General features: G+C 51.3%; 1 protein-coding gene across 1 annotated transcript; it reads right to left on the reverse strand.

Moving 5' to 3' along the window:
• Nucleotides 1-2123: 2123 nt before the first annotated feature.
• On the reverse strand, nucleotides 2124-3583 carry ADRB3 (adrenoceptor beta 3; the record flags this gene model as incomplete). The annotated part of the gene is given in 5 exon segments (XM_082863635.1): nucleotides 2124-2470; nucleotides 2473-2563; nucleotides 2569-3467; nucleotides 3470-3496; nucleotides 3499-3583. Coding segments are annotated over 5 exon segments (1164 nt in total). The 3' UTR covers nucleotides 2124-2408.
• Nucleotides 3584-21093: the final 17510 nt, after the last annotated feature.

A 21093-nucleotide genomic window follows, 5' to 3' on the forward strand; every position in this document is an offset into this window, starting at 1 on the left:
AACTTATCAACGAGCTCAAACTTGTAACTCCAGTTTTACTTCAAGAGGATAATATAGGGCTTCCCTGGTGGCGCAGTGGTTGAGAGTCCACCTGCCGATACAGGGGACACGGGTTCGTGCCCCGGTCCGGGAAGATCCCATATGGCACGGAGCAGCTGGGCCCGTGAGCCATGGCCGCTGAGGCTGCGCGTCCGGAGCCTGTGCTCCGCAACGGGAGAGGCCACAGCAGTGAGAGGCCCGCGTACCGCAAAAAAAAAAAAAAAAGAGGATAATATAGATTCCTGCCTCTCAGGAAAGGGAGTGGGAAGGTAGAGGTTATGCAAAGGATGGGAAATGTCAGAATATATTTATAACCCAAGACATCTGCCCAACACAAACAACGGTCTGCATGTCCAGACACACACACATACAGCACCAAACAAAACTGGTTCCTGAATCCACCACCGGCTTATAGCACAAGAGCTCCATATGCCCTGATCCCAGGCACAGCAGCCCCATCCTCCTGTGGACACACTGCTCAATCCCGTGGGTAGAATGGCTTCCAGGAATTTTGGAAAGGGTGGGGAGACAGGAGTGTCAAAGGCTCAAACTCCATCTCCTTCACCCAAACAGACTTCATTTTTCCTTTCATGAGGATTAAGAAGAAAGGGGCAAGGATTAGTCCAAATTTATTGCCTCGGTCAAAAGCCAGCTCTAAGAAGGGAGAAAGTGGATTATGCAAAGAAAACAAATGGAGAGAAAAGAGGACAATGGATACTTTGCATTCAGTAATATTTATTAATTTGATTTTAAAAGGAAAAGAAGGAATCCATTCTAATGGTTCACCTTCCCACGAACCCAGGAGCCCCCCAAAACTCTAAAGTCCTTCTGACCCTGCTGTGAGGTAGATCAGAGCCATCCTGTGTCTAAAGTGAGGGAGGCTGGAGCTTAGAGGGCTGTAGTGAGGGAGCCAGGAACCAAACCCCAAGCCTTGACCTTTTCTAGCTGCTTCTTCTCAGCCTGGGTCGCCAGGGCCTCCAGTACACTGACTGGTTCATCAGGGTCTGGGTGGCAGAAGGAATGGAACGAGGGTGCTCTCTTTGCCCTAAGCACACAGCACTCAAGTGAGCAAGGGGATGGGTGCCCAGGCAAAGCCAGCAGGGCTGCTGCAAGGACAGCCAGACACTCAGGCTGCTGAGGTAGTGGTGAAGTTCAGGGGTGGGGTTTAGAAAACATCTCTCGGAAGGAGAGAGAGAGAGAGAGAGAGAGAGAGACAGAGAGACAGAGAATGGTGAAAACCCACTTTGTAAGGGTTCCCCCTCCAAAGCCAGACCCCCTCCCCATCTCATGGCTCAGTGGTCAGGTTCCGGAGGGCAGAGTTTTCCAGCTGGGAAACTCCACAGGGCTCATTCCGAACAGGCCAGAGGCTCTCCAAAGGTTCTGGATCAATGGAGTTGTTTCTTCAAGGCCTAAGAAAGTCCCCAGGAAGCCCTGAAAAAAATGGAGATGAGGTATCTTGGGGTGAGGGGACAGAGGGTGGGAACAGGAGAGGGAAATGGGTGAAGGTCAGGGACCTTGAGGGGCATGTGCGGTTACACAAAAGCCTCGGGGACCCACCCTGCCACAAAGCCCAACCCAACTTCAACCCGGCCCGGTTCCTACCCGGGAAGAATTCGCACTCACACGTTCCTGAGCCTGTCTAGCCTTCATCCCAGAAGTGGATTCTCACCTTCATAGCTATCAAACCTTTCAAAGAAACCAAAGCTGAGCCCGAGGGCTTTGGGGGACCTCTAGTCTAGTCAAAGCCAGCCCAAGAGGTGGCAAGAAATCTGGGCAAAGAAACTGAGCTAGAACACCAAAACTAGAGCTGACCAGGCGAGGGGGGCCCTTGGGCACAGCGGGACCCACCCCATCCCGGGCCCCCCCTTGCTCCTGGGGTGGAGAACAACCGGCCCGCCCTCCTTTGCTTCAACCCCAGGGCAGGGTGGGTTGGGATGCGGGAAAAGAAAGGGCCCTGGGTTCCACTTCGGTTCCCTACTCCATGCCCCACTTCCCTCGATGCAGAGACCCCAGCCCCATCTTCTCCTACCGAACCCCAAGCTCAAAAAACTGAAGGGAAAAAAAAAAAGAAAAAGAAAAAAAAAAAAACTGAAGGGGCTTCCCTGGTGGCGCAGTGGTTGAGAGTCCGCCTGCCGATGCAGGGGACACGGGTTCGTGTCCCGGTCCGGGAAGATCCCACATGCTGCGGAGCGGCTGGGCCCATGAGCCATGGCCGCTGAGCCTGCGCGTCCGGAGCCTGTGCTCCGCAACGGGAGAGGCCACAACAGTGAGAGGCCCGCGTACCGCAAAAAAAAAAAAAAAAAAAATTGACCGAAGGAGATACCGAATGCTTCCTGATCCCGAGCCGTCAACCCCTGCGCCTTGGCTACCTACCAGTCGAGCGGTGGGCGCTGCCTGGATTCTGCGGGGCTGGTCAGGGCCGCGGGGGCGTGGAGGCGGCGGCGGGGTGCTCCTCGGGCCGGCAGCGGCCCAGCAGGCGGCGGAAGGCGCTGCGAAAGACAGGGCTGCGGCAGTAGATGAGCGGTTGAAGGCAGAGTTGGCATAGCCTAGACAGTTAAGGGCGAGGAAAGCGGGGCCGGGCACTAGAGAGGGGCCCCCGAGGGCGCGCAGCACGTTGACTACAAAGAAGGGCAACCAGCAGAGAGTGAAGTTTCCCATGATGAGCCCCAAGGTGAGCAGGGCGCGGTGTTCCCGCAGAGGCAGAAGGCGCGCCGGCCGCCGACCGTAGGAGGGCACCCCTGCGGGCCAGGCGCACGGCCCCGCCGGGGCGGGGCACAGGGAGCAAGACCGAGCCCGCGGAGACTCCTCTGGCGGGAAGCGGCCCAGCTCCCGGAGCAGAAAGCGCCGCTGGCGCGTAGCCACCGCGAAAACTCGCGCGTAGACGAAGAGCATCACCAGGAGCGGAAAGTAGAAGGAGACGGAGGAGAGCGGCGCGTAGGGCATGTTGGAGGCGAAGGCGCAGCAGCGCGGATTGCAGTGGCAACGCTGCTCCTCGACGTCGGCCCCGACGCGCCACCATTTGCTCATGATGGGCGCAAACGACACCAAGGCGGACACGACCCACACCGGGACCACTGCTGCCCGGGCTCGGCGTTTGGTGACCAGCGCGCCGTAGCGCAGCGGGTCGGTCACGGCCAGGTAGCGGTCCACCGCCAGGGCGCACAGGGTTTCCATGCTGGCGGTCACACACTGCACGCCCACCGAGGTCCACAGCTCGCAACCGGTGGCGCCCAGGGGCCAGTGGCCGGTCAGCGCCAACGTGGCCCCCCGCGGCACTACCAGGAACCCCACCACCAGGTCGGCTGTGGCCAGCGAAGTCACGAACACGTCGGTCATGGTCTGGAGTCTCGGCGTCCGGGCGATGGCCACGATTACCAGCAGGTTGCCCCCCACGGTGGCCAGCACCGCTAGCGCCAACAGAGCCCCGCTAGTGCCACCGCCCACGGCACCCCGGGCAGCCGCTCGCGTTAGCAGTATTGGGCGCCCGGGTGGGGACATCTGGCCACGGGGCCAGAGGGCTGTTCCCGTGCGGCCAGGGAGCCATTCCCGCGTTGCGCGCGGGGCGGGAGGGAAAGAGGGAAGGGGTCTCTCAGCTTACCCGGCTCAGGGGACGGGGCAGCGGGCCGTGGGAGCGATTCCCCCGGCCTGGGCGATCCTCCCCAGTCGACCCGCGAGAACGCACAGCATGCCCCCCCCCCCCCCCGCTGGGTGCCACCACTGGGGAGGGGGTGGGAGGAGGAGGGGCGGCCCTTAAAGGGGCAGCGGCCAATAGTCGCGACGCTCGGCGTCTGTAGGGAAATTAGGGCGTGCGTAGGGAAGCACGACGGATGCTTGACTCCTCCATTAGCCAAATCCGGAGTAAGATGTGTAAGAGGTAGGTCACGCCGTGTGTTCTCTGCCACGATGTGTCCGCTCCTGCCATGACCGGCGCCTGCGCTGACACGCTCAGCGCAGCGCTCCAGCGGCGTGGGTTTTCTGCACCAATTTCCCCGGAAGGTCCAGCAGCAACTCTCGCGGAAGACACAGGAGAAGCCCCCAACCCTTTACCTTGTCGGAGGAAAAGGTAACCCTCCCAAGGCGAACAAGACGACCCACAGCAGCCCCTCTTCTACTTGGGTGTCCCTCCCCCTAAGATATTGTAAGTTAAGTCATAGAGGGCAGCCAGGGTCTTCCCTCTTCTCCCAAGACTCCCTTCCAATGAGATCTGACCCCCTTCGCTTCTATCCACTTACCCTCCCCGTCACTCTAGTTTCCCTTCTTTTTTTTTTTTTTCCTTTTCAAATCTTCCATTTTCCAGGAGTCTTTATCAGTGCCTGCTCATTTGAATTTGGATTTGGCCTCAGGTAGCCTAAGATGCTGAGAGTTTCCATTTCTCCGTCTTCCACATTGTGCCCCCTCCACACACTTTCCACCAAGAAAGCTTCTAGGTGAGCCCCTTCTCTTAAAATGCTCCTGTTGTAGAGACGCGTTAAAAATGAACAAATGGGCTCCAGGTTGAGGCTTATCCGCCATCACCCCCAGCTCTCCACAAATCCTCCATCACCATGGCAAAGTCTTCTCTCTACTTCCCTGAAGATTTTATTCATGCACATTTGAAAAGTAGAAGACACTGAGCTGAGGAATCCACACATTGCGTCTCGGAGCGTGTGGAACCACAGGCCTGGTATTTTAGTGTCCATTGAAGTCTCTCTTACAATCCCATCAGAGGATCCCTTCACCTGAAGAAGCCCAGGGCCTCCTCCCTTCCCCTTTCCCTCACCCACACTGATGCCTGGTTTGCAGCCCGGCTCTCCCTGCAGCTAAGCCAGTTCCTCTCAAAGTGGGTGTGGGGAGATTAGGCTGCAAAACAGTGTTCAAGCTGAAGGGCAGGAAGGTATGACACCTTTTTTAAGTCCTATGGATCCCGAACCTTGAAACTTCTTGCCTCCTCCCCTGAAACAATGGGACAAAAGGGGGTGAAATTTTCATGGAAAATGCCTCCGGGGCCATGCCTTAGGGAGAGTCTTTTGAACAGCTCTATATTTCAAAAGAACCCTGTAGAGTCACTGGTCTAAGCAATCCCTCTGGGAGGCTGAGCCAGGGCCTGGGAGTTAGAGAGACTGGAGGGGAAGTGAGGACCGAAAATTATCCTCAAGGAAAAAGAACCCAGCTGCCTACCCACGAGCAGGGTTGGTCAGTGGCTCCCAAGCAAATGCCTTTTGTGCCCATGCTGTACCCCAGGCAGGCCTTTGGATCCATGGAAGTGCATCGTGGGTAGAGGTGGAGAGGCCCGGCCTCTACCCGCAACCTCCAGTCACTACCAAGCTTTGCAGGCCCCAGCTGGCCAGAGTCTTGACCGTGGCCGCTTGCTGACCATCAGGGCAGTCACTCCCAAGCTGGGTTTTGCAACACCCCAGAGAGTGTTGCCAGTTACCACAAAGGGGTGACAGAAGATTCTCCAAGAGTAATCTCTAAAACAAATCCATGTCGTGCAGCAGGGTTTTTTGTTTTTTGTTTTTTCCAGGGTGCCAGAGTTGGTGGGGGGAAGGGAGAGGGGTGCCAGGAAGTCAAGCGGCTTCAAAGGCTGCTGTTGCGCTAGGGGTGAGCTTGTTAATCTGAGGAAGTGTGTAAAAGTGTTTACATTTCAACAAAAGACAAGATTTCCCAAACCACGTGAGCGTGCCTGCGTTTGGGAAATGATGAGGCCCATAACCAAAGGAGACTGTGAGGAGAGGAATTAGGGCCCCTGTTAGTGGAGGCGTTTAGGAGCCAGCAGAGAGCAGTGACCCAGCACCTGGAGAGCTTCCTCCTTTGCTCTGGCCCATCCCCTATCCCACCTTTCTCAGTCTGGCCTCCCCACCTCACCGACTACCTTGGGGCCCACAGGGAGAAGGGGTCCATCCTTTACCACCTTGGTCTCTTTTTTATCGTGCTTTTGTGTTTCTTACTTTTCTCTTTTGACTAGGTGGTGCATCCACGTTATTCAGCCATCAAAATATACAAAATGCGTGTAATACAAAGTTGCCTTCAGCCCGGTTTTCAACTCCCTAACAGATAACCACCATTAATTAGTCTCTTGTTTATCTTTCCAGTAATATTTTATATATAAACAGGTCAATGCAAATACATATGGCTTTGTCGTTTCTTTTCGACCCAAATAGTAGAAAAATATACCGACTGTCCTGAACGTTGCTTATCTTACCTTAACAATACATATCTGTGACGCTTCCATACCAATGCACAAAAGCCTGCCGTTTTTAGTATTCCATTGTATGGCTATACCATAATCTATGAAACCGATCGGCTATTAATAGACATCTAATTTACTTCCCATCGTGCCTAGTAGATGACGTTGCAATGAATCACTTGCAATCGTGTCGTTTCACACGTCTGTGAGTATATTTGTAGAATAAATTCCTGTAAATAGAATCACTATACCATGCGGTATATAGTTTACAAATTTAAAAGGTATTACCAGATTTCCCTCTCCAGGCAATTTACCCACTTACCCTCTTGCCACCGCTTCTGATGGCCAGCGAGGGGTGGGAGGCAAGTGACCCGCTGCTTTGGGAAATCACCCAAACGACTGGCCCCAGAGAGTTAGGCTGTCGGGTCTGTAGAGGTCATCCAGCTGTGGAGAGAAGCGTGCATGGCCCAGAGAGAGCTTTACCCTGGCCCTGGGCCCCCAGATGACCTTTGCTCTGTGCCCTTGGAGGTAGACCGTGCATGCGGACCTCTGAATCTGCCGAGTTCAGGCCCCTAGGCTGCTGCTGTCTATGTGCTGAGGGCTCCAAGGATGCAGGTCATCCTGTCGTGTCAGAGGCCAGCTGTGTGATGGTCTGTGATTTAGAAAATGGGGTGAGCAGAGCCAGAAGGAGGCAGCAGCTGCCCTGCCCCGTGCGCAGAAGTTCTAGGAGCAGGGTGTGCTCTCCTGCCTTTGTTGGTTTTAGCTCCTGGTCTGTCCTCTGAGCCTCATGACCGGGTCCACGCATGTGCGTGTGGCTGTGTGCCTGTTTATGTGACGGGGTAGGAGGAAGCCTAGCTCAGGCGACTGAGCCCTGTACTCTGTCCGAGACTACGTGTGTTCAAGCTTTCCCCTCTCATCCTGTCTCTCTTCTTCCACTGTAAGCGTCCATGCCATGCCGTGCTTGAAACGCTGTGCGTAAGTGTGGCCTCTGAACAGCCGGCTTGGTGTTCGCTGTTTCTCCTTTTGTTGCAATTAGTCCAGGAGGGTAGAATGATGAGCTAAAAGGGGTCTGAAAGATCAAATCCAACACCAACATTCTACAGAATTAAAAAGCTGAGGTCCGGAGAGGAAACTGAAGTTGGACCATAATCTCACAGTGAAGGTTCATTCCCAGCAGGAGTACAGGCATCTGAGGAGCCGGGTCCTCTTCCCAAGCGCCTCCCCCACACTCCCTGGCAGTCTGCGGCCGGTGCCACCTGCCAGCCTGTCCTCTGGAGGGGAGGCAGGGCTCGGAAAGGACCACCGCCCTGCCCCCAGAGCTGAAAAGAAGCCCCCAACCTAGCACTTTCCTTGTCTTCTACAACATGCCATGGCTACTCTCCACACATCTGCTGTTTCCCAAGGCAAGGAGCTTGAAGGAGAGGCAGGGAAGGAACCTCCATCTTCAGGAGCCAAAAGGTTCTCTTGTGCCTAAGAGCTGGCCGGGGACAAGAGCCTTATTCAGGCAGACACAAGGGTGGACGCTTAGGATTTTCTCGCAGTGCCTTTTCTCTTGTTCCTGGTCATCCACGAAAGAGGGGATCAGAAATGTTTCTTTCCCTCCTGCAGTAGGAAGAGAAATCCATGTTCTAATCTCTTTGAATAGTGATTAAAATCCTTGACTATTAGAGAGGCTGCTCCCCAGGGACAGGACAAGGTCACACAGCCCACCTGCAGCCCAGACAAGAGTTTCTTGGGGTTCAGGAAGGCACCCTCTCCCAGGGAGGTCACGGAGCGATCAGGAGGGTGGGAGAGGGAGAGAGCAGGAGAGGGTGCTCACCAACCCTCAGATCATGCCTTCTGAGTCACCCCTGGATACTGCTTCCGCTGATTTCTGTGCAGCCTGTTTCTTCGATTGGAAGCCTGGAAGAGGGCAGATCCGCCACGCTGCTTGCATCTGTGGTCTCTTCCGTCCCTCTCCCTGGGAAGGAAATCTCCAACAAGGCTAGAGCCTGTCTGGCACTCAAGCTGCACAGTCTCTGGCCTTCCTCTCACATCAGCCCACAGTTTTCACCGGGAACAAGTACTGAACAAGGAGTATCCGGTGCTTGGAAGAAAAGGGAGCAAAACAAGAGGACGGTTTCTCCTCCGACGGGGAGACCCTCGTCTTGTATATGAGACCCTCCAGTTAAGACGGAGTGAGGAGCTTTCCCGTCTGGAAAAAGGAAGGAAGCTGAGTCCCGCAAACCCTTTTTTTTTTTTAAATAAATTTTTTTATTTATTTTTATTTATTTTTGGCTGCGTTGGGTCTTCATTGCTGCACGCGGGCTTTCTCTAGTTGCAGCGAGAACTAGAGAAAACTAGTTTTCTGGTTGGGGGCTACGCTTCGTTGTAGTGCGTGGCCTTCTCATTGCAGTGGCTTCTCTTGTTGCGGAGCACGGGCTCTAGGGGCGTGGGCTTTAGTAGCTGCAGCACGCAGGCTCAGTAGTTGTGGCTTGCGGGCTCTAGAGTGCAGGCTCAGTAGTTGTGGTGCACGGGCTTAGTTGCTCCACGGCATGTGGGATCTTCCTGGACCAGGGCTTGAACCCGTGTCCCCTGCGTTGGCAGGCGGATCCTTAACCACTGTGCTACCAGGGAAGCCCAGGGCTCACTTCTCTTTTTTTTTTTTTTTTTTTTTGTGGTACGCGGGCCTCTCACTGTTGTGGCCTCTCCCGTTGCGGAGCACAGGCTCCGGACGTGCAGGCTCAGCGGCCATGGCTCATGGGCCCAGCCGCTCCGCGGCATGTGGGATCTTCCCGGACCAGGGCACGAACCTGTGTCCCCTGCATCGGCAGGCGGACTCTCAACCACTGCGCCACCAGGGAAGCCCCCAGGGCTCTTCTTACTTGAGTCTCTTTGCTTGGTTTGGCTTGCTTTCCACTCACATGCCTGGACTCACATCTCCCCCCAGATTAGGAAGTGATTCCAATGTCATGATACTATTTAAGACCAAAGGCAGCAGCCCCAGGAGCCAGGAAGGCATTACAGGATGGTGTGATGGGAATAAGGGATTCCTGGGCTTCCAGGGAACAGGAAAAGCACTCAGACACCATCCGTGATCACCAGGGAAGCACCATGGGGCCCATGGAGGGATCATCTTTTTAACCACTTCTAGCATCTGGAATCCTCTCTATAGGCTACAGAAAGGAAGTCTCTGCAAAGTAGTCTTGCCATGACCTCCTCCACCTCCTCAATATAAAAATGAAATGCTGCCCCTTCCAAATGCTTCCAGCCTAGAAACCAAAGGGTCCACGCTCCTGCCTTTCATTCCACTGTTCCCATTTCTCCTGGCCCCCAACCAAGCCCTCCACTCCTAATGAGCCATTGAGTACCAGAAGAGGAAATGTCAGCAGGATGGGGGGCCTGGTGGCCTCAGGGGCTCCAGAGCAGAGCTTGGCAGAGGGGGAAGGAGGGCTATCCTGATGTCATCACTTTTCAGGAGACCTCGGGCTTTTCCTGCCCAGCTGTAGGTAATGGGCTCAGCAGCTGGTGCTGGGAGGTGATGAAGCCTCTGAGGTCTTGAGCTGGGATCTTGGTTCCTGATGCACAGTGGAGACAAGACGCTTGGTGGGGACCAGGAAGCCCTGAGAAGAGCAGGATGAGAATATTCATCTTAGTCTGTTCTTTCTGCAAAATAACTGAATACCCCAGGAACACCTTCCTGGGCCTGGTGAGAAATGCAAAAAGGAAGAAGCCACAATATTGCTCTCACCAAACCCCACGTATTGTAGATTATTGAATGCACAGCTGAAAAATAGGAATACTCACCAACTCTCACGTTAATGAAGGCAAAATAATTTGATACAATTCAAGTAGGGTATATGCAGGGGCTAGTTAAGTAAGTATAGGAGCTAATCCAGGAAGACTTTTTGGAGGAGGTTCCATCTCTACTTTCAGGAAAGGGCTGGCCAGGATTTGATCCTCCTTTTATTTCATCCTGGTCTCCTACAGTATCTTATATCCAATTTATTTATTTTTAAGATTGGTTTAGGCGTGTTAGGGCCTGTGCTTTCTCACCTAAAATTTGGGAAGAATTGGCATGTTTACTATGTTGAGTCATCCAGTCCATGACTACAATGTATGTCTCCATTTATTTAGGTCTTCTTTGATTGACTTTATCAGCATTTAGTAATTTTCGGCCTACAGATCCTACACATATTTTGTTAAATTTGTAACTAGGTGTCTCATTTTCTTTGTAACAATTATACATGTATAATGTATACATGTATACATATATACATGTATACATTATATACATATATACATATATACATGTATACATTTACAGTTTCTGCCTGTTTGTTCTTAGTATGTAGAAATGTGATACATGTATACATTATATACATATATATACATATATACATGTATACATTATACATTTACAGTTTCTGCCTGTTTGTTCTTAGTATGTAGAAATGTGATTGGTTTCGTGCATCGATCTTGTATCCTGTGACATTGCAGAACTCACATAGCAGTTATAGGAGCTTTTTTGTAGAGTCTTTGGGATTTTCTGCATACACAATCATAACATCTGCAAATAAGGACAGTTTTCTTTCTTTCTTTCCACTCTGTATGCCTTTTTATTTCTTTTTCTTTTCTTTTTTTTTTTTTGCAGTGGCTAGAACTTCCAGTACTGTATTGAATAAGAGTAGTGAGAGGAAGCATCCTTGCCTTGTTCCCAGTCTTAGGGGGAAAGCATTCAATCTTTCACCATCAACTATGATGTTAGCTGTAGACTTTTTGTAGATGTCTTTATCAAACTGAGGTTGTTCCACTCTCTTCCTAACTTGCTGAGAATTTTTAATCATAAATAGGTGTTGGATTTTGTCAGATGCCTTTTCTGTACTAGTTGATAAGATTATGATTTTTCTAATTAACCTGTTGCTATGATGGACATTTAAAAAATAGTTATTTATTTATTTGGCTGCACTGGGTCTTAGTTCCATGCGGGATCTTCGTTGCGGCATGCGGGATCTTTAGTTTCAGCACGCGGGTCTTTTAGTTGTGGCATGCAGGATCTTTTTTTTTTCTTTTTACTTGCGGCACGTGGGATCTTTTTTTAGTTGTGGCAGGCATGCGAACTCTTAGCTGTGGAATGTGGGATCTTGTTCCCTGACCAGGGATCAAACCCAGGTCCCCTGCATTGGGAGTGTGGAGTCTTAGCCAGTTGACCACCAGGGAAGTCCCTGGACATTATTTTTAATCTAAACTTTATTGACCACTTGATATTGTGGAATTCTGAATATTGAATCAGACTATATATGTGGAATAAATCCTACTTGGTCATAGTATATAATTCTTCTGATATTTATAATTATTTTAGAACAATGGATTCAATTTGCTATATCTCATGAGAGATATTTGTTTATAGTTTTTTTTAGTACCGTCTGTATCTGGTTTTCATATCAAGATAATACTGGCCTAACAATAAGTTGGGAAGTGTTCCCTCCTCTATTTTCTGGAAGAGTTTGTGCAAAATTGCTGCTTATTCTTCTTTAGGTGTTTGAAACTGGAGTGAAACCATCTGAGCCAGGAGATTACTTTTTGGGAAGGGAATCTGCTTTATCTTGATCATAACTTCCTTGTGCACTGGAGTCACAAAGGCGTTGGCCAAGTTACAAACTCTAGAATTTCAGCAGACCTTGGCAATCATCAAGTCCCACATCCCTCACTACATATGAAGACACTGCTTGGGCTGAGAGAATAACTTGCCCAAAGTCGCAGAGCACTTTAGCAGAAGAAATGGGAAGAGCCTGTGGACCAGGATGCTCAGTCCAGCTACCTCTGCTCCTAAGTTAATGGTAGTGGCTCGAGAAGTGGAGACTTTCAACTTTCAGACACCCTGGCATTCATTGCCCACTTGCTCTTTTATAGGAGGAGATCAAAGTCTTCCCTGTGCACAAGCGCTTGATAAGAGGGTTCCCCAAGTCCCTTCTAGCCCATAATTAGAACAAGAAAGGGCAGAGGTCAAGAGCAGAGCTGGCAACCCAAGACCAAGTGGGCAGAGAGACAAAGCTATGGCAACTGAAGTCTCCCAACAAAGAAGCAACCACAGGGCTGATCAGCCTGGGAACCTGCTCCCTCTGTTGGTTGGATGTGCACTTGGACCAAAGAGGAACAGAGGAAATTCCCTGGTAATCCAGTGGTTAGGACTCAGCCCTTTCACTGCAGTGGCAGGGGTTCAATCCTTGGTTGGGGAAGTAAGATCCTGCAAGTTGTGCAGCACAGGCAAAAAAAAAAATTTTTAATAAATAAATAATTTTTTTTTAAAAAAGGAGGAACAGAGGAGGTGGGCACATCTCCTAACTGGGTCAGCAAACAGTAGGAAGTTAAGTCTTCCAGCTCACACCCCTCTGGCTCCCTGCAGCCAGAGGCCACTGTCCAAACTGCAGGTAAAAAGGCAGAAGGAAGGAGTGGAGGGATTACACCTTCACATTAACATAACTCGACATTCCTACAGCCGAATCCCCATCACTGCAACAGTGTTGTCCAGTGGAACCTTCCACAATGGAAATATTATATGTTATATATCTGTGCTTTCCAACAAGATAGCCACCAGTCACATGTGTGTAGTAAACACAGGAAATGTGAGTAGTGCAAGTAAGAAACTACATTTTTAATCTTATTAAATTGTAATTAATTTAATTTAAATAGTCATATGTGGATAGTGCAGACCTAGAGGAACTTCTCTTTGTAAATACACTCATGAACAAACAGAAAAAGCAGGGGAAAACCAGAATCATAATCTATAACAAAAGAAAAAGCACTAAGATACGACAAGTCACTTAAAATTGAGCTAAAAACCTCACTCCTCAAATTTGCACCAATATTACACGATGCTCTGGTTTCATTTTATTTGGTGGTCTACGCATGCTAGTTTTTAAAAATTCACCTTTGGCAATACAAAAGAAGGAACAAATAACAGACTTCAGGGATCCAGATGGAAGTTACTAACCGGCTATAGAGTTAGTTTAGAGAAAGAACACTGCAGGGGTTTGTTTTGTTTTGTTTATTGGTATATCTCCAATGCCTAGAATATTCCCTGGCAAAGAAGTCTCTCAGCAAAAATTTGCTGAGTGGCCTCGAGCACAGACTCTCAAAGGAACTGATCTAATTAAAAAGAAATGTTTGCAGCAGGAGGACCACTAGAGGGCGCGCCGGCCCAGCAGCCAAGAGGCTGGGGAACAAAGGCGGGGAGGCTCTTGGGGTTCCCCTAGCGCTTCCCACGCTCTGGGGTGGCTTCAGAAGAGTAAACCCCGCCACCCCCTCCCATCACCTCTTATGTCTTCCTTTCCTTTTTATTCGTCTGAACGTTTTCTCGTGTGTACAAGCCAACCCACTGACCCCGAGGTCAGGATGGCCAGCCATCTATGGGCAGTGCAAGGCCCCCAGCCCCGGGACGCTTAATAAATGTCACATTTTGCGCCTCAAATAAAGGAAATGGAGAGTCACAGGCAGAAGCCCAGGCCGGGAAATCAGGAGGCGGGCTTCTAGACAGCTCTTTACACTCACTGGAAGCCCACCAGGTCCCAAAGGCTGTGCTACACGTTTTAACCCAGGTAGATAGTGTTACCTCCATTTTACAGATGAGAACATTGCATTTCAGCGTGATTGGCAAAGGTTACGTAGGTCATAAGTGGATTGTGAACCCGGGACGTTTTCTTTACAAAACCCGTGGAATTAACACTGTGCCATCGTCTTTGAGTTCAAAGATGTCGCTACTGAAGGCACTGCTTTCTGTGGGATCCAGTGAGGCTGGAGACTGAAAGCTGGGGTTCAGTTGGAGTCAGGGGAGGGGAAAGAGAGGGAGTTACGTTGCAGCCCTTCCTGGGGAGCTGAAGAAAGGCACGGTCTGCACTCAGAAGGGCGGGGTGGACCCACCCTTGGCAAAAATCTTCCAGGTTCCTTCTGCTATGGACTGAATGTTTGTGTCTAGCCCCAGATCCATGCATGTATGATGGTTACCCCCGCAATGGGTTGGTTGGGGGTTTTATTGGTTTTTTTTTTTTTTTTTTTGGCCACACTGCGGCATCTTAGTTGCTCAACCAGGGATCAAACCTGCACCCCCTGTGGTGGAGTGCAGAATCTTAACTACTGGACCACCAGGGAGGTCCTGGGATGGTATTTAGAGATGGGGGCTTTTGGGAAGTTAGAGTTAGGTTTAGATGGGGTCATGAGGGTGGGCTCCTCTCCCATCATGGGATTGGTGTCCTTATAAAAAGAGAGGAGTGACCAGAGTTCTCTCTCCCCACCACCGTGTGAGGACACACTGAGAAGGCACTGTCTGCAAACCAGGAAGAGGGGTCTCACCAGGAACCATATCTTCCAGCACCTTGATCTTGGACTCGCAAGTCTCCGGAACTGAGAAATCAATGTCTGTTGTTTACGTCGCCCAGTCTGTGGTGTTGGACACCACCCTTGCCTCCACTGTATCCTTTCTGTGCTTTGGGACAGCTTCCCCCTCTCCTCACATCAAGACCAGCTCCCAGATAAAGATCCCACCTATTTCATAAGCTTCTCGGCTCATCTGAAGCACTCTGAGGTTTGGGAATCACAGGGGTGGTGATGAAATGTATGGGCTTTGGACCAAGTAGGTTATAAAAATATCTAAATGTGAGCTGTGGCATGGGCAGGCTAACCCCCTACCCGCCCCCCCCCCAAGCCCCATGTGTGAATTAGGAATACTTGTTATACTTGTCCTACAAGGTCCTGGGGCCATTTATCAGTCTTGTCAATGTCAGACCTCTCACATGCAGGTCGGGCACAGAGCACAGGAAGTGTCCGTTTCCTTTCCTCCTTGCTTGTGGTGTCATGAATGTGAATGTCACTTTACAGTTAGCAGAACCTTTAGCTGAGGACAGAAAGCTTTTTTAAAACAGGGGTTTTCAGGCATCAACCTGTGAGTGGAGGAGATATTTGGGGGTGGGGGAGAACATTTGGGGACTGAGGATCTTGAGCATAAGGGTGAAACCGTCCAACTCAGATTGGGACTTGAACCCACGCTCTTTTTTTTTTGCGGTACGCGGGCCTCTCACTGTTGTGGCCTCTCCCGCTGCGGAGCACAGGCTCCGGACGCGCAGGCTCAGCGGCCATGGCTCATGGGCCCAGCCGCTCCGCGGCATGTGGGATCTTCCCAGACCGGGGCACGAACCCATGTCCCCGGCATCGGCAGGAGGACTCTCAACCACTGCGCCACCAGGGAAGCCCGAATCCATGCTCTTTTAACTGAGATCACACACCTGGTCTCAGGACTTAATGAAGCTCAGGCTCTTGATGTCTCATTGCAGAAAGAATTCAGTGAGAGACAAAGTGATAGGTAAGGAGTGGATTTATTTAGAGAGAAACACACTCCAGAGACAGAGTGTGGGCCACCTAGAAGGCCCCATGGTACGGGGTTGTCAGTTTTTATAGGAGTGAGTCATTTCGTAGGCCAATGAGTGGGAAGAGTATTCCAGCTATTTTGGGGAAGGGGCGGGGATTTCCAGAAATTGGGCCACAGCCCACTTTTTGGCCTTTATGGTTGGCCTGGGAACTGTCATGGCTCCTGCGGGTGTGTCATTTAGCATGCTGATGTGTTACAGTGAGCATATACTGAGGCTCAAGGCTTGGACCATTTGGTGCTAATCAGTTTAGGCCATGTCCTCGAGCTATGTTATTCTTTTAAAGGCTGTGCCCTGCCCCCTTCCCTCCTGTCTCAAGGGGACTGGGGACACAGGTCACTGCTCTCACCCCAAAGCAAGAAGAGTGCACTGTGCGGCTCAACACACACACACACACACACACACACACACACACACAAACGCACGCACTTGCTCAGGACTGCTCCACACACACGCCTCCCAATTTCCCCTCTACTTCCCGTGCTGGAATCTTCTGTTGCCCCTGCTTGGTGCCCCAGGAGGTTGGCCCACAGGGCAGCATCAATGGGCCCCCTTGTCCTCTGTCTTCTGGCTGGACTGGGCCATCAAGGAGCCTGGCAGCAGAGCCGAGGGCAGAAGGCCAGCGAGGGTGAGTTTCTACCTTCCAGCTCTTTCCCTGTGCCCAGCCAGGATGGCAGGTGACAGCTCCTGTGAGGCCTTTCCCTCTCTACCTCTCTCTGTCTCTCTCTGTCTCTGGATTCCAGTAAACACCTTCCTCACTCCTTCAGGCCCAATTCTGGCCCCAGGCACCACGATTTCCCTTTTGGTTTTCCAACCTCCTGCCCTCAACTTTGTAGATCATCCCTTTACTAAACTCTCCTCAAATTACCTGACTTAAGTGACCCCGAGGGACACGTCCCTGAAGGCTGGTTAGGGCCAAGGATCTGGCCTCCCGCTGGCCCCTGGTGACCGCAGTGCCACCCTTCCTCAGTTGCCACCAAAACCTCTCAGCTGTTCTGCTCTCCTGGCCAACACACAATACCTTCTAAGCGTGTGAGGCCCCATCTCAGGTGGACACACCCAGGGTCATCCGTAGGAGGGCCCCCCAGGCAAACCGCCCTGCCTAGAGGTCAACACACCCACCCCCTCCAGCACCCTTGCATTGTTCCCACAGTGGGAAGATTCCCAAGGAATTAAGCCCAACAATCTGGTCTTGAAGTCCAGGTAAAGATTGTAGACCCTGCTCTGAGCCATTAAAACTTTTCTTGCGAACTCTAAGCCCCAAAACTACACTAAAACTTTAAATTCATCATTGGGAATCCTTCACGTCAGCTCATGTGTCCTGTCACCATGGCCCTGTGCTCTTCAGAGGCTCTTGTGCCCTCTTATACGACAAGTGATTCCTAACCTTCCTGCCCCAGGTAGAGATTCAACCACTTACAAAAGAGCTGTTTAAAAACAAACAAGCTCACAGATACAGAGAGTACAGATTGGTGGTGTCAGAGGCAGGGGGTGGGGATTAGGGGAAATGGGTGAAGGAGGTCCAAAGGTACCAAAAAAAAAGACATTAAAGAAAATAGGCAGGACTTCCCTGGCGGTCCAGTGGTTAAGAGTCCACGCTTCCACTGCAGGGGGCATGAGTTGGATCCCTGGTTGGGGAACTAAGATCCTGCATGCCACACGGTGTGGCCAAAAAAAGTATACTAAAGAAAACAGGGAGATTCTCCACTGACTAGAGGATAACAGAGGATCGTTGAAAAGAAAGAGCTCTTAGCGTAAGAAGTAGCCTTGCCGTTGGGTTTATCGGAGGCAAAGCAGCGCTAAGAGTCACGAGTACACAAAAGGGCTGAATGCTGGGGGGCCCGGAGACACGGCATGAAGGTGTGCGTCCGTCAGCCATCAGCTTGGGTTTGCAAGCAGGGCCATCCAAAGATGAAATAGGAGAGAGATAGTATGAGGAGACAGATGGCCAGCGAGGATCAGGATGGACAAGGGCCACGGAACCACTCAGAGTCCACCAGGCAATGATGCTACAGATGTGTCTGGAATGGAAACCACAGCTCCATGAAGAAAGGCTGCATCTACGTCTGGGGCGGTAAGTATAGAAGAGGAGCCCAGAATCCCTTATTGTACAAGAAAGCACAGTAGCGTCCAAAGACCACTGGGGGGGTTGGCAACAGGACACGCCAGCTAACAGGAAGGAGTCCCAGTGCTGAACCAGGAGGATTTCCAGCATCAAATAACAGGAATGGATTCAAACAAACAAACACACCAGCTCACTTCTCTCTCACTGCCTCCCCTACACTCCCTGGCTTCCACTGCAGTGTGATTCCTCCCCGATTCCTCTTGTGGCCCCTGCTCCATCCTCCCCAGGCAGCCACTCCCAGGACCCTCTCCCAGCACTGCTTCCCCACCCTGGTCCAGCTCGGCACAGCCTTGTTGAGATGGACTCCAGGGAGGGCCGGTGCCCACTTAGGGCTGTTCTTAATTTCCCCTGATATTATCTGTTAACCTCACAGAGCATTTCATACTGCAAGGACTGGGCCTGTGTGCCTGCTTGCTACTCAGAGAAATTCCACTTCCTTCAACTGATAAGATGGGACCTTTGCCCCTCCCCATCTACAGATCAAGTAGAGTAAGGTGGGATGGAAACTGTCCTACCCGCCATGTCCTCCTTAAACAATCCTTGGCTCACTCTGTTTTCTTTCTTTTGACCTTGCCTTGCTCGAAGGGAAGACAGAAATAAGTAAGTTTGGCTCTTAGTAGAAGCACCCAAAAGTATTCCAGTGGCCTTTGTCAAGAGTGAGAGTAAACCCACGGTCCCTGCCCGTAGGAGCCGATACTTGATTACAAGGCTTCCTATGAATGAGTCCCTGCTCCGTAAAGAGGCAGAAATCACCATAGGTGAAATGTCTGGGCAGGAAACAGAATTCAGCAGTTTGTCAAAGACATAAAATGTCAATGCTCAGGGTCCTCAGAGATGTTCAAACACACCCCCCTCATCTGATAGATGCTGAAACAAAGATGCTGACAAAAAGGCCCAGAGAAGGAAATAGCCCTTCAGTCTGGTCCAGGACTAAAGAGTTCTGTGGTGGCAGCACCGGGCCCAGGCTAGTATTCTTCCCATATCCACGGCCCCCGCCCTGTGGCTCCCCTGCAGTCCTCAGACTCCCCGCAGCAGCCCTTGGCAGCCCTCGGCAGCCCTCTTGCTCAGGCCATTGTGAGTGTGGAGTTTTCTAAGCAGGCCTCTTCCCTAGAAACTCTGCTCTAACCAAACATGCAGGTCTGATAAGGAACAAAACAAACCTTTTCAAAACAGTCCCACCCAAGGGAGGGGGATGGGCCACTTTGTTTTCTTGTGTGGTGAGAACAGGGCTGGCCTGGAAGGGAGGCAAGACTGGGTCCTGGTCCTGCCTCAGGCATTTCACAGCTGCGTGATCTTAAGCAAACCCTCTCGTTCCTCTCTGGGCCTTTGTTTTTTGTTTGTTGGTTGGTTTGTTTTGTTTTTTAATAAGATGGAGATAACTATTGTCCTGGATGACCTATAAAGTACCTGACCAGAGCTAACATTTGATGAGGACAGTTTTGAGATCTTTTTTTTTTTTTTTTTTTTGCAGTACGCGGGCCTCTCACTGTTGTGGCCCCTCCCGTTGCCGGGCGCAGGCTCCGGATGCGCAGGCTCAGCAGCCATGGCTCACGGGCCCAGCCACTCCGCGGCATGTGGGATCCTCCTGTGTGTGTATATATATACATATATATTTCTTCTAGTCCCATCAAAAAAAATAAAAAGCAGGTGAAGTTAATTTTAATAATAGATTTTACTTAGCCCGATATATTCAAAATATTATTTCATCATGTAATTAGTACAAAACAAATTATTGAGATATATGACATTATTTTTTTCATACTAAGTCTTTGAAATCCAGTGTGTATTTGCGATTGTGGACTAACCACACTCCAAGTGCTCAGTGGGCACTTGTGGCCACTGGCTACCATGCTGGACAGCATAGGCCTAGGGTTTAGCTCAGCAGTGACCAAACCCAACCAGACTTCCTACCTTGGGCCTCACCCTTCTATAGTCCATTATAAAAACAACATCGTGTCACTCCCCAGCTTAAAAGATGTCTGATATCTCCTGCTCTTGAGACAAGGTCTGCACACCCTGTCATGATTTAAAAGACCCCCCACAGGCTTCCCTGGTGGCGCAGTGGTTAAGAATCCGCCTGCCAATGCAGGGGACACGGGTTTGGGCCCTGGTCCGGGAAGATCCCACATGCCGCGGAGCAACTAAGCCCGTGCGCCACAACTACTGAGCCCATGTGCCACAACTACTGAAGCCCGTGCGCCTAGAACCCGTGCTCCACAGCAAGAGAAGCCACCGAAGTGAGAAGCCCGCGCACCACAATGAAGAGTAGCCCCCGCTCACCGCAACTAGAGAAAGCCCGCGCGCAGCAACCAAGACCCAACGCAGCCAAAAATAATAAATAAATAAAATATTTATTAAAAAAAAAGAAATGCATAATAAAAGACCCTTCACAATCCAGCCCTAATTTCCCTTTTTTTTTTTTTTTTTTTTTTTTTGCGGTACGCGGGCCTCTCACTGCTATGGTCTCTCCCGTTGCGGAGCACAGGCTCCGGACGCGCAGGCTTAGCGGTCATGGCTCACGGGCCCAGCCGCTCCGCGGCATGTGGGATCTTCCCGGACCGGGGCACGAACCCATGTCCCCTGCATCGGCAGGCGGACTCTCAACCACTGCGCCACCAGAGAAGCCCTAATTTCCCTTTTAAACTTTACTCTCTCCTCTTCCCTTCCAAGAGGTGGCCACCACAGGCTTTTCTGTCCTCCACTTGGGGATCTCCTTGAGGATTCGTTCCTTCCTTCGTTCATTCAAGAAGCACCTACTAAACGTCAGGCAGCGTCGGGGGCGACGGACCCAACTCAAAGGGTGTAAGGCACCTTCTCTGACCGACTCTTACCCCTCCCCACACGCCCGCCCCACCGAGGTCCAGTCTCTCAAAGCCCCACCTCGCTCCAGGTTTACCCCTCGTCGTCACCCAGCTGGATGGTTTGTCCCCATGTCCTTCTCCCACAGCCTCCAGGGCAAGGAATGTGCATTCTTGGCGCTTTCTTCCACGCCTGCCATATCACGAATGTTCAATAAACCGATGAATGACCAACCAACCAATCCCCACTTTCTCATCTGAGGAACTAGAGCACGAAACAGGGAGGGTTGAGGGGACCTTCAGGCCTGATGTCCCAGTATTGAAACTAGCCTTCCCACAGGGGGCCGGATGGGCTAGAATCCCCGCACAGCCTGAGACGCGCCCCCAACCCAGCAAGGCATTAACGTAGGCAAGCTTCCCGACCACCAACCCCAACCGACCCGTCCCTGCCGGCGTGTCAGCTGGGGACCCGAAAGGAACAGGGGCGTGGCCACTGGGGACCCGAAAGGAATGGGGCGTGACCGCGAGGTACCCGAAAGGCGCAGGCTTCGGCGCGCTGGAGCGGGT

This window comes from Leucopleurus acutus (genome assembly GCF_964270905.1).
Source record: "Leucopleurus acutus genome assembly, chromosome: 21".
NCBI lineage: Eukaryota > Metazoa > Chordata > Mammalia > Artiodactyla > Delphinidae > Leucopleurus > Leucopleurus acutus.